Source organism: Centroberyx gerrardi, chromosome 23, assembly GCF_048128805.1.
Source record: "Centroberyx gerrardi isolate f3 chromosome 23, fCenGer3.hap1.cur.20231027, whole genome shotgun sequence".
Classification (NCBI taxonomy): domain Eukaryota; kingdom Metazoa; phylum Chordata; class Actinopteri; order Beryciformes; family Berycidae; genus Centroberyx; species Centroberyx gerrardi.
In genome coordinates this window covers 3,965,049-3,977,548 of record NC_136019.1, presented here as the reverse complement: position 1 = coordinate 3,977,548, position 12,500 = coordinate 3,965,049, and the positions used below count along the sequence as shown (strand labels likewise).

Sequence of the window (12,500 nt, the reverse complement as noted above, 5' to 3'; positions counted from 1 at the left end):
AAACAGCAGTTCATTTCAGTAGTGGAGCACCAAACCCACTACCAAGGGAGAGGGGAGAGGGTTAGACCAAGCAGCGACGGGTGTGTGTGTGTGTGTGTGTGTGTGTGTGTGTGTGTGTGTGCGTGTGTGTGTGTGTGGACATACAGACAACTCGACACTCACCATACCTCCTCTGCAGCCTTACTATATGCCACGCTGCCTGAATGCATGTTGTGAGTGAATGTTTAAAGCTGCACTAGGTTTAAGATTTTTATGTAAAAGTTCCCCCGTCTTCTCAGTCTAAAATCAGAGAAGAGCGTCCCGTCCCCACCGACTGCGATGCTGCAGATTCACCCAATTTGCCCAAATTAAATAAAGTCACAATGAAATGAAAATGACTTTTTCAGCTTGCTAGCTAAATGTCCATACCATAAATCGGACTTACTGGAAAATGGTGTATCTTTAAGGTTACTCCATCGTATACAGTTCTAGTAGGCATATATTAAAATTGAAATTGTGCATTTTTGGGTGTTCAATTTTCCTAAGACACCCTTGGTTGCATCCCAGAATTTATTCATTTTGAAGAATCCCTTTTGAGATGATGCGTTAACGTGTACACCCAAAACTGAACACATACTGGACCCACATAGCATTGGCATCATATATTAGCATTATTGCAATGCTCCATCTTTAATAGGCCTGTTGTATTCATTTTACCTTTATTTATATCCTATATTACCTTGTTATTTGTATCCTTTGTACCTATTTTAACCCTAAAATTCATCTTATCTTTCCTTACAACATAGCTTATTTGCCGAAAAGTTGGTGTACTTCTTGAAATGAGGATAGTTTGGGTATTTTGTGAGCGTGAAGAAAGTAAGAAAGGCAATTACTTCTCTAAATACACTGTGGTTGTGTAGTAAAGGTGAGGTTAGGGGAGTGGGGGGGTGGGAAGAGAGGTGCGGAGGGTTAGAGGAGGGAGTAGAAAGCGAGAGGAGTTGAAGGAGAGAGGGTGATGCAAGCAAAAGATAAGTCTGGAAACACTGGCTCACTGCAATACTACAGTCCCAATCCTACTGTACCAAACCCACTACCAAGGGAGAGGTGGGGAGAAGGTGAAAGGGGGAAGGAGTGAGGGAGGAGGAGGAGGAGGAGGAGGAGGAAGGAGAGAGGTGAACCGAGGCATAACAAGGGTGGAAACAGCGACTCACTTGACTGTGACAGTACCAAACCCACTATCTAGGGAGAAAGGAGGGAGGAGAGGGAAAGAAGGGGATCGAAAAGGGGGAAGGCAGCGTGGAGACGGTGGAGAAGAGAAGAGAGGTGAGGAGAGGGGGGAGGGGGTGGGAGGAGAGGGGTGAGAGGGGTGAGAGGGTGGGGGGAAAGGGGTGAGAGGGTGGGGGGAGAGGGGTGAGCCAAGGGTGGAAATAGTGTCTCACTTTACTGAAGGCAAAAGAGAGAGGAGAGAGAGGGGTTTGAAAAGGTGGAGGTACAAACGAGGTGAAGAGATGTGAAATAGAGAGTTGAGGCAAGGGAAAGACTGGAAACAATAGAGGGCTTTCAGGTGATGTAACGTACCCTCTGGCGGCCATATTGGAGGTATTCAGCTGTTGGGTAACAATGGCTATGAACAGTTGATTGTGTTTCTGACATCGTAGCGGTCTCAACAGAATTCAATGAACTGCTGATAAATCATATTTTTGTTTAGATAATGTCAGCTTGTTAGCTAGCTAAGTATATCTAACAATTTTACAATTTTGTTTAGCTAACAATCATTGTCTTCTTGTAAATTTGAACACTAGAGCTAGCGGAAGCTAGCGTTAGCAGTTGCTTGTTAAACACTGCTGTATTAACCTGCTGGCTAACAATTCAACAGAATTGAATAGACACGGTTCATTTCTGTGCTGTTTTTGACTGGGAGCTGGTCTTTTCTTCACTGATCCATCTGACTGATTTTGTGTTGTGCTTGTTAGCTAGCTAACAATAGTATCTGGTCACCATCAGTCTTGTAGTTAACACATCTGATTAGCACACTAGCTAACATATCTAGTAGCAGCTAGCGTTAGTATGCTAACATTAGCATCATGTCTTTGCTGGCTAGTTAGCTAGCTAACAGTTTGTTCAGGTTAACTGAGCTGACTCTTCTCAAGCTACAACTAGTAGAGACTAGGGCTAAAGACAAGACAGTTTACTGTGTCACAGTAACCAAATCCACCTTATCACACTATTCACTTTTACTGAGAACGTTATTGATTGGATCTGCAGCCACACCACAACAAGCTGCATCAGCTAGCTCTCTGTTTCTAGCCTGGTTGTCGTATATTTAGTCGTTTCACACAGCCAATTCTCCAGTGGACTTCCACAGTGGCGCCAGCCCTGACTGCTAGATTTGTGATGCAACTGCAAAGTCTCTGAAGAGGAGGGAGGAGATGGAAACAGAAACAGAAAGGGGACAGAAAAGGAGGTGACCGCACAGAGGAGGTGGAGAGGAGAGGTGAGGAGACGAGGAGCGGGGTGGAAGAGAGAGTTTGCCAGGGCAAACTGAGGCTGGAAACACTGCCTCAGTTGACAGTAGCTAACCTGACCAAACACTTTGTGAAAGGGTGGAGGGAAAAGAGCAGGAAGGAGAGGGGGAAGGAGGCGACAGAAAAAGGAGGTGACAGCACAGGCTAAGGCGGAGGAGAGGAGTGAGCATGGGGTGAGAGGAAGGTAAAGGAGAGGGCTGGGGCTAAAAGCAAGGTTGGAAAGGTTGGAAACAGTGGCTCACTTCACTGTGACAGTAGCAAATCTGACCAAACTTGTCAAAGGAAAGAAAGGAACAGAAGAGGAGAGGAGGGGGGGGGGGGGGGGGGGGGTGAGGAGAAAAAAAAGGAGGCGTCGGCGCAGACTAGTTGGAGGAGAGGAGCGAGGAGAAGGGTGAAACTGAGGCAAAGCGAGGCTGGAACCGGCGGCTCATTGGTCATTTCGCTGGTTTCCATCCAACTGTCAAGTGAATTTTAAGCAAACTTTTGAAATGTCGCAAAAAATAAAATGTGACTTAGATGTGTTTCCATCGGCTGGGGTGAAACGAATTAATAGGCTTCCTGAGCATCGGGGAAAAACATACACCCACAAGAAAAGCTGATAGTTATTGGGCAAACTGTTATTGTTCTTTAGTGTCTGCTAACGTTGGCCGTATTTCACGCTTTCATCCGCATCCAAAGACATGCAATTGGCATTCTTTTAATACACCAGCTAACGGTCACACAACCAAGATGGAGACCGTGTGTGAGACATTTCTGGGTGGACAGACAGCATTTCAGAAAGTCCAAAGCTAATTTCCAACTGTTTTTCAGTGAGATTGAACCATTCGTCTGCCGCTTATGCCAAGACTACGTCATTATTTATTCGACAAATGCTTTTCCGACGCTATTTATCAGATCATTTCTTTATCAACCAAAAACCTTTCTGCGTCAAGCGGCTGTAAAAGCGTTTCTGTGATACTGAGGAAATCAAAAATCTAAATTTGCTGTTTCCATTCAGCCTTTCTTATTCGATGCATCGTAATCTGCATTAAAATACTTGCAGGAAAATCTCACCAAAGGCTTTCTTAAGGGAGAGAAAGGAGAGAAAAGGGAATGGAAAGGAAAAGGAGTAAAACGGTGCAGCGCTGATGTGAAACGGCTCCGAAAGAACCGAGATCAAATTCTGACATGATTACTGTATTTGTTTGGGCATCAAACAAGAAGACTGACGCGCGAGACGGGATGCCACTGTTCCCGGAGGAAGAAAAGGTCGGGGGTTTGGGTCAGGAGAACCGGGGTAAAGGGTGAGGGGGGGGGGGGGCGTGGGTGATGCGTGGGCTTGTGGGAACACCCTAAAGAATAAAGGCTCAAGTTAGAACCGAAAGAGCTTCTTCACAGTGATGTCATAGGAGATTGAACCTTTTACCTATTCATAGTATTCCCATGATGTCACATGCATTTCCTAGCAATATGGCGCTGTTATTTTCCTACCAAGATGGCCGTGTGATGATGTAACTGGTTCTTCAAAGAGCTAAATTAAATAAAAGTAGGATTATATACATGCCGAATTTACCAGAACACATTACCGATTAGTGATAAAGTCTCAGATTATATTTTCCGATGTGTGTTTTTGCCGATTAGCGAGGCAAAGACAAAAAGCCCGATTTTTTGAATAGACCTTGGTGTGGTAGGAGGGCCTTCAAACAAAAACAAAAACATTAGCCTTCCTAGTTCACTTTGTTTCACTCTCTACCATTCAGGAACATCTGCTGATATTTACTAGTCATATTATGCTTCAGAAAATCAGAAATATTACACATTTAACCTTTAAGCTTTTATCCAAACCAGCTCACATCGAGTGCATTCAGTATCCCAAAGAACCTTAAAGCAGCAAGAAAAGAACCATATCAAGAACTAGTTTTTCTGCGAGTAAAGAACGTAAAAAGGCTCTTCTATGGCAGTGGTTCTCAACGTGGGGCCCGGGGACCACCATGGGGTCCTTGAGGGGGGTTTCAGAGGGTCCCCAGGAAATTGATGAATTGTTAAACTTCAGCATTATTTCATTTACAAGAAGTTAAGACAATTAGAGAATGTAGAAGAATGACTGTTTTGATCATAGTTTCTCTGTTATCTCTCTACCTGCAACACAGACAGTCATGGGATTCTGGACAAAATCATATCTAACAATAAAGATATTCTCAGATTTGGGTCCGAGAGACAAAATCTCATTAAATGGGGGTCTGTCGCTCTTATGTGGACTAAATTAGGGGTTCTTGATGTGAAAAAGGTTGAGAATCACTGGTCTATGGCATCACCATGAAGAGCTTGAACCTTTATTTTTAAGGGTGAAGGTGGATGAACTGTGGTAGTTAAAAAAAAACACAAAAAAAAAACAACGCTAAAGACAGACATTGCCGAAAGCTGACGTGATCGCTCATTTCGCCGAGCATCAGACAAAACAGGAGACCGATGGGAAGCGGGATAAGGGTTGGATGAGGGTGGGTGGGACGGGGGGGGGGGGAGCGAGGAGGGCGAGGAGGGTGAGGTCATTGCGTCACTCCGGCGGCCTCGCGAAACATCGGATCGCGGCCTTTCCCTGTATCTATCCCCCCGTGGCGTTCCCGCGGCGCGAATTCACCGCGGATGAGTCACCGCGCTCGCTGGAAAAACCACCGGAATGTCACGATGTTGGCCGACGGACAGGGCAAGAGAAGAGAGGAGGAGGAGGAGGAGGAGGATGGAGGGATGGGGGGATGGAGGATGGGGGGATGCTGGCAAAAGGGCCAATCTGCAATTTGAATGGTGAAGTTTTTGTGCGACGAGCAAAACACTAAAAAAAAGAGGAGAAATGGGTTGATTTTGTTGTTTTTTTCTGTTTTCTCCCTCCGTTTTACTCTCTCCTCTTCCCTTCTTCTCTCACTTTTTCCTCACCAACACATATACACACATGCATTATACCTGAATGTATACACACACACACACACACACACACACACACACACGTCCTCGTACCTGCAGTTATCTTGAAAAAAGATTGAAAAGATTTTGTTGGTTGTTTCTCTGTTTTTCTCTGGTTTCTCCCTCCGTTTTTCCTGTACCTCTTTCTATTTATTTATTTATTTTTCTCCTCTCTCTCCTCTTCCCTTCTTCTCTCACTTTTCCCTCAGCAAAACATACACACGTGTTATGCCTGAATGTACACACACACACACACACACACCTCATACCTGCAGTTATCTTGAAAAAATCTTGTTTCTCTGTTTTTCTCTGTTTTCTCCCTCCTTTTTCCCTTTCTTTTTCTTTCTTTCTTCTCTCTCACCTTCTTCTTCCCTTCTTCTCTCACTTTTTCCTCACCAACACATATACACACATGCATTATACCTGAATGTATACACACACACACACACACACACACACACACACACACACACTTCCTCGTACCTGCAGTTATCTTGAAAAGAGATTGAAAAGATTTTGTTGGTTGTTTCTCTGTTTTTCTGTTTTCTCCCTCTCCTCTACCTCTTTCTATTTCTTTCTTTTTCTCCTCTCTCTCCTCTTCCCTTCTTCTCTTACTTTTTCCTCACCAAAACATACACACGTGTTATGCCTGAATGTACACACACACACACACACACACTTCCTCGTACCTGCAGTTATCTTGAAAAAATCTTGTTTCTGTTTTTCTCTGATTTCTCCCTCCTTTTTCCCTTCTTTCTTTCCCTCTCACCTTCTTCTTCCCTTCTTCTCTCACTTTTTCCTCACCAGCACACACACACCCACACACACACACACACCACACACACACTCCCTGGTACCTGCAGTGTGTCGAAGCCTTTCTCCAGGTAGGTGCCGCACTTGTTCCTCTCTCCGGTCGAGGCGTAGAACTTACTCCACCAGTCCATGAACTCTTCTTCCTGTTGGTCACACATTCAGAGGTCAAAGGTCAGGCTGAAACTTTTTTTTTACGTTTTTCCTGATGCTGCTTTCTTGGTCCTTGATAAAGAGATGCTGGATCTAAATGGGGCTATAAAGCTTAAAAAACATTAAGGCAGAGGCAAAAGAATTGACTTTTCATACATTTGAATTTCTTGTGTTTTGATTCATTTATCTTAAATGCCCAAAAAAGTCAGGACATCACTTGTGTCATGAGTCATAATCTTGTGTTTTTAAATGTATTTGTGTATTTAAAATGTGTATAACTACAATTTTACTCCACATTTTGTTAGTTCATACGCAGAGAGGGCAAAGGTCATTTATCTGTCTTCATGTACGGATCCTAGATGCTTTTTTTCCCCTTTTAAATTCCACATTTATGTTGTTTTCTTGATGTTTGCAAAGGATAAAATGTATTTTAAACAAACTGCAAAGCTGAGAGACTCCATGTTTTTCTTTTTTTCACGCATACTGCCCTGCAAAGCAAAGTGAAACAGTAAAAAGACTTCAAAGTTCATCTCCTGTCCCGCCAAAAGCACTGTGGCTACTGCAGTGGACTGTATATCCTTTAGTGGCACTTATGGGTACGATCTGAAGTCTGACCTTTGACCTTTAAAGCACACCCAAAGCGCCGCAGTTACTGCCGGTCGTCCTTTTGTAGAGCAGCGCGGAGCCGGGGGTCAGAAATAGCCGCTTTTCATGATTTTTCCAATGATCGCATAGCAACATGGAGTCCGCCAACTCACGTCAACACAAGTAAAAATTGCCTCTGGTGGCTCGGCGGCGTTAAGGTCATGGTATACGGGCGTTCTGAGGCAATGGAAACGGGCAACATTGTCTGCAGCTGAGATGGGACCAGGCAAGGCGGACGAAATCAACACGGACATCAGAGGAACCGAGAAAAAAAAGTACCGCAAAACGCCGCTTATGTTTAAATGAAAACGATCCCCCCTTTTCTGCCATCGCCTCTCTATTTTACATAAATATTCTGCAGGCACACAGATATTTGCCACATCTATTTCTATCTATCATCTATTTCCACTTGTTATATCTCTTATTAAACAAGTGAAGACAGGGGGAAAAACATAAAACTCCTTCCTTGAGCAGCAGGCTGGTTCATGCCTGGACTGAATTACATTTAATGTATACACAGGTGTATTAACTGTTCAAATGAAGGAGTTTTACAATACATGTCATGCTGAAATGTCCAGTTTTTCTTATTTGTTGGTATTGTGTGTGTTTTTATTGTGTGTGCAAATCCATGCTCACTGACTCACTCCCTATGGGGAAAAATAAATTGAACTTGTCTGGCCACTGTGGCTTTGACCCTTGACCTCCTTATTGTCAACATTGCTTGTAATGGTGGAAATTTAGTGATTTCTCTACTGTTGTGCTCATTGTACGTCACTCTGGATAAGAGCATCAGCTAAAATGTAAGCGTATAGTCTTTGGTGAGTTATTCTTCTAAACATCATATCCAATTCAAAACTCATGCAGAAAATGTCAGAAATTAATCAGCATCAATGGGGAAATTAACTAGTTTTTAAAGACGAATTCTTGGAGATGCTTTTTTTACCCAGGAAACTAATAATAGACAATTAAACACCATATATATTCATGTTTAACACACAAACTCAGACATTATGTCCAATTAAATCATTGACTGTTGAATATCTGTCCAACATCAGCAGAAACCCTGGCAGAATGACACCTGTATGTGATGTCACATTGATTATTACTACATGATGTGACCCATCTGTAAATATAAAAAGTAATCAGTAATCTGTAATCTATTACTTCCCAAAGCCTAGAAAACACAGCTCTGAAACTTACCCACTGTAACATCTAGTGGCCGCGGGACAGTGAAAGAAAGTAGACAGAAATGAAGTTTAAATTTCATAATATAAGAGAGATTTAAGACTTTTTTTTTTTTTTTTTACATAAATAAGTAATAATTTATCAAATACACACACACCATGCACACACACAGAAACACAGTAAAAAGGTGTGTAGTTCTTTTCAACACGTTTCTTTGTCCTCACACACGTTGTCATAACATATAAAGAGTTTCACTCCAAAATGAAATATCCACTGTTTGAAAAAAAAATAAATAAAAAAAACTAAAAAAACTCCTACTATTACAAAATGAGCGCTGGCATGAAAGTAAAGCACATAATGGCTTTCTATTAAAGTTGTGAGTCACCATGAGGCCGTCGCTCACAGTGTAGTTCTGTTTGGGAGGAGAAAATATCTGAAGCTTTTCAAAATATTGACTGATGGCTTTCTCAGATTTGGACGTATAAGACAAGAATGTTTCAAAATAGTTTTATATATAAAGTTTGAATGAAACCTGACGCACAATGTTATCGAGATTTGGTAAAAAATCTATTTTTTTCGACTGTGTGAAGCAGCTTCATCTGTCGAATTTACTAAAAGTCTGTTCACATTGGCAACGTAGAGCAGATATTTTTATTATTTAAACACTGATTTTTGACTACTTTCTCATAGAAAACACTAGTGTGTGTGTGTGTGTGTGTGTGTGTGTGTGTGTGTGTGTGTGTGTTGACGACATCCCGCTGCCCCTGACGCAACGAGGAAACAACGACTACAAAGACGGAGAATACCAGGGGACAGATCAAACTACCAGCCTGCCCCTTCACACACACACACACACACACACACACACACACACACACACATTTGGGTCGGCCTGTCCCCGCCCTGCAACCTTCAACCCTCCGAGGAACACTAGAGCTTAAAACACACTCATGACGCATGCACCACTTTTTCCTTTGTGTGTGTGTGTGTGTGTGTGTGTGTGTGTGTGTGTGTGTGTGTGTGTGTGTGTGTGTATAGGCATAAATGTAGAACAAAAGTTCTCTTATGGCACAGGATTGGTGTGGAATCCCCTTTCTCCTACTTCCCACAGACTCTTGACAAACACACACACACACACACACACACACACACACACACACACACAAACAAACGCACACACACACACAAACACACACTCAAGACTCCCACACACACACAGAGGGAAAAACTATGGAATTCCTCATTTTTCCATAGTGGCAGCATGGCATGGAAAAGGGCAGCACGTGTCGTATAACTAGGACATGAAGCGGGTGGCCAACACACACACACACACACACACACACACACACACACACACACACACACACGCACACACACGCTCTGTCTCTGAGGCGTGAAGTGTCTGGTGTGTGTTAATGTGCCCTCTGAGTGCAGCCGGTGCCAGGCATTGATGAGAGGGGCGCCAGAAAGTGTGTGTGTGTGTGCACGAGTCTGTCTATGTGTGTGTGTGTGTGTGTGTGTGTGTGTGTGTGTGTGTGTGAGGGTGTGTTCGCTGGTCCATGACTCCTGATTCAGACAGATTAAGGCCGTCAGCGCAGCTTTCCAGACCGCGACACGTACACAGATACACATACAGGCAGGCGATCGCACACACACACCTACACAGACACCACACACACACACACACACACACACACACACACACACACACAGCGGTCGGCTCAGGGTGTCGGTGTGGTTTGCAGTCTATCATTACACCCTGCAGGGAACGCCAGGCTAACCAAACCAGACTGGCACTGCCAGCGCTCTGCAGCCAGAGAGACACATTTACATAAAGAGCAGGAGAGATGGAGGGAAACTGTCTGTTCTGGAGGTCAGAGGTCAAAGGTCAGCTGTACCGCAGCTGGTGGGGGTTCAGTGTGCAGTGTGTGACACTTCAGCAGGGCAGACGATGGGAGAATATGGAATAAAACTTGTATTGTGTGTATTTGTTATTCTTTCCACTTTGGTTTCAAGGCAGTCAACCAAACTTAAAGTAATAATCTGTGACATTTTCATCTAAATAAATGTCTGTTTTGCTGCTTTCTATCGCTGATCGCTCTAACACAGCAGTGATCCAGCCTATATCCAGCTGATGAAATATTTTCCATCGGTTTCATTTCCTGGTTTGTTTGTAATAAACAGCAGAAGAAGAACTGGGTAGTTAGCATGAGCAGTGATAGCCGCCATGACTGAACAGACAAAGAAAAGAGAAACTCAAACTGCATCAAGAGGAAATCCAAGCTCCGCCCACACTGTTTGATTGACAGGTGATCTGTGGGAAGTGCAGAGCAGAAACACCACAGTGAGGCTGAGGGACAAAGATGGAGACTACATTTTTAAAAATCTCGCAGATTACACTTTAAAGATCCAATAAGTAACATTTTAATGAAAAATATTACCTTACTTTCAGTAACTAAGTAAGTAAGTAAGTAATGTGTTGAAAATCTACCTATCAGCGCTGAATGAAACTTCCTGGTTTTGACCATGTGAGCCAATTTGGCGGGAAAAGTCAGGAAGTGATGCGTAGGAAAACAAGGAAAAGAATTACGCCAAAATCGTAGTAAGCTAGCTATTTTGACAACTTTTCCAACTTATTCATTGATGTTGTCATTTATGTGTTTTTTTGTGTATCTCGTTTTCTATGTAAAGCATCTTCGAGTATTTAGAAAAGCGCCAAACAAATACAATTTGAAGAATTTGAAGACGTTTCCCCTTTGTTTATCTGACTCTTCTGCAGATCGACGTCACTAAAGCTGCCAGGGGGGTTTATGGGAAATGAAGGCAAGCTGCAAAATGTGGGACTTTAACCCGACTCGACTGGTTGTGGCGATGCACTGCGGCATTATTGTTGAAAATGAACTGCAGTACAGCGGCGTAGCGCACCAGAACATTTCTGAGGGGGTCACAAATTCATACAAAATATAGCAGAAATTGAAAAACTACATTTGAAAAGTGACTTCAAACACAACTATAGCGTCTAGAAGGAGCTAAAAAAAATCGGAGGAAGGGGGAGAGCGGTTTGATCCACGACAAACGGCGTCGTGCAGGCCGGGCGCCGCGGATGAAACGTGACACAAAACGTTGGTTTTCTAAATCGGAGAGACGTCAGATCTCTGGTCTCTCTGAGCGCGGGGGGTTTGTGCCTCCTGACAGCCGGCGCTTCTTAAACTCTTCCAACATGGAAACCGAATCTCACTGATCCGCCTCGCTGGACGCCGTCCTGCCGAAGACACTGGGAAGTAATCTGGGAATCATCAGCCATTTTTTTTATTTATTTTCGGTTTGCGACCCGGAGATTAAGAAGAAGAAGAAGGGATTTATGGCATGTGTGAGAGAAGTGAGCTTTCTTCTTCTGTGAGATATTAGCTCTTTCTTTTCCTCTCTTTCCTTCTCTTTCTCCTCTTTAAATCCCTCTCGTTTTCCCCGTCTCTCTCTTTAACTCTATTCCTCTTTCCCTGTCTCTCCCTCCTCCCTCTCTCTCTCTCTCTCATCCCTCCCTCCCTCCCTCCCTCTCTCGGTCTCTAGTTGTGGTATAGAGGATCTATAGCAGCTCTGTTGACTTTGGCCCGGGCCAGACAGAAAACCGAGCCTTTAATTTGACTGGTTTCAATATCTGACCCTTAATAAAACAAATATCTTTTGCTCGGAGAGAGAGAAATCAGCCCCAATTACCGTCTAGCGGGGAGGGGAGAGAGAGCTCTACTGAGTGTGTGTGTGTGGGGGTTTGAGAGCGTGTGTGTGTGTATGATTTTGCAACGCGTATGTGTGTGTACATGCATTTGTGCGTCCACAGTCTGGTCCGGGTCAAGCTAAGACTACCGATTGACCTGGCTTAGATAAATAAAATGGAAGAATGTAATGAGGAGAGCAGTCTCTTATTCAAATGAGGGATCGGGTTTCCCCTGCAGCTCCCAGTCAAACCACACAGCTCACTGCACTTCACTCTGACTTCTTCAGCTAAATGTATTTTCACGAGTCTGGATCCAGAAGTAAAACGTTTCTTCTTTCTGTCCCGGGTGAATTTCTTTCTTAAACTTTATCAATACGTGAGGAGTTTCATTCTAAAATAGAGATATCCACCTACTCTGACAAAATGATCTCTGCCTTGCAAGTAAAGCACATTATGGGTTACTGTTAAAGTCAGGAGTCATCTTAAAGGAATATACCGTGTTTTTGGGTGGATTAATCATTTGGTCAACTTACCCATTCAGTGATGACATCATA

The 12,500-nt window shown here is 43.4% G+C and overlaps 1 protein-coding gene across 1 annotated transcript in view; it reads right to left on the bottom strand.

The window, feature by feature from the left end:
- The window catches only part of dysf (dysferlin, limb girdle muscular dystrophy 2B (autosomal recessive)), a 109,021-nt gene that overhangs the window by 27,980 nt on the left and 68,541 nt on the right, over nt 1-12,500 (bottom strand). The window contains 1 exon segment of the mRNA XM_078281761.1: nt 6,299-6,397. Coding sequence (XP_078137887.1) covers nt 6,299-6,397 — 99 coding nt within the window.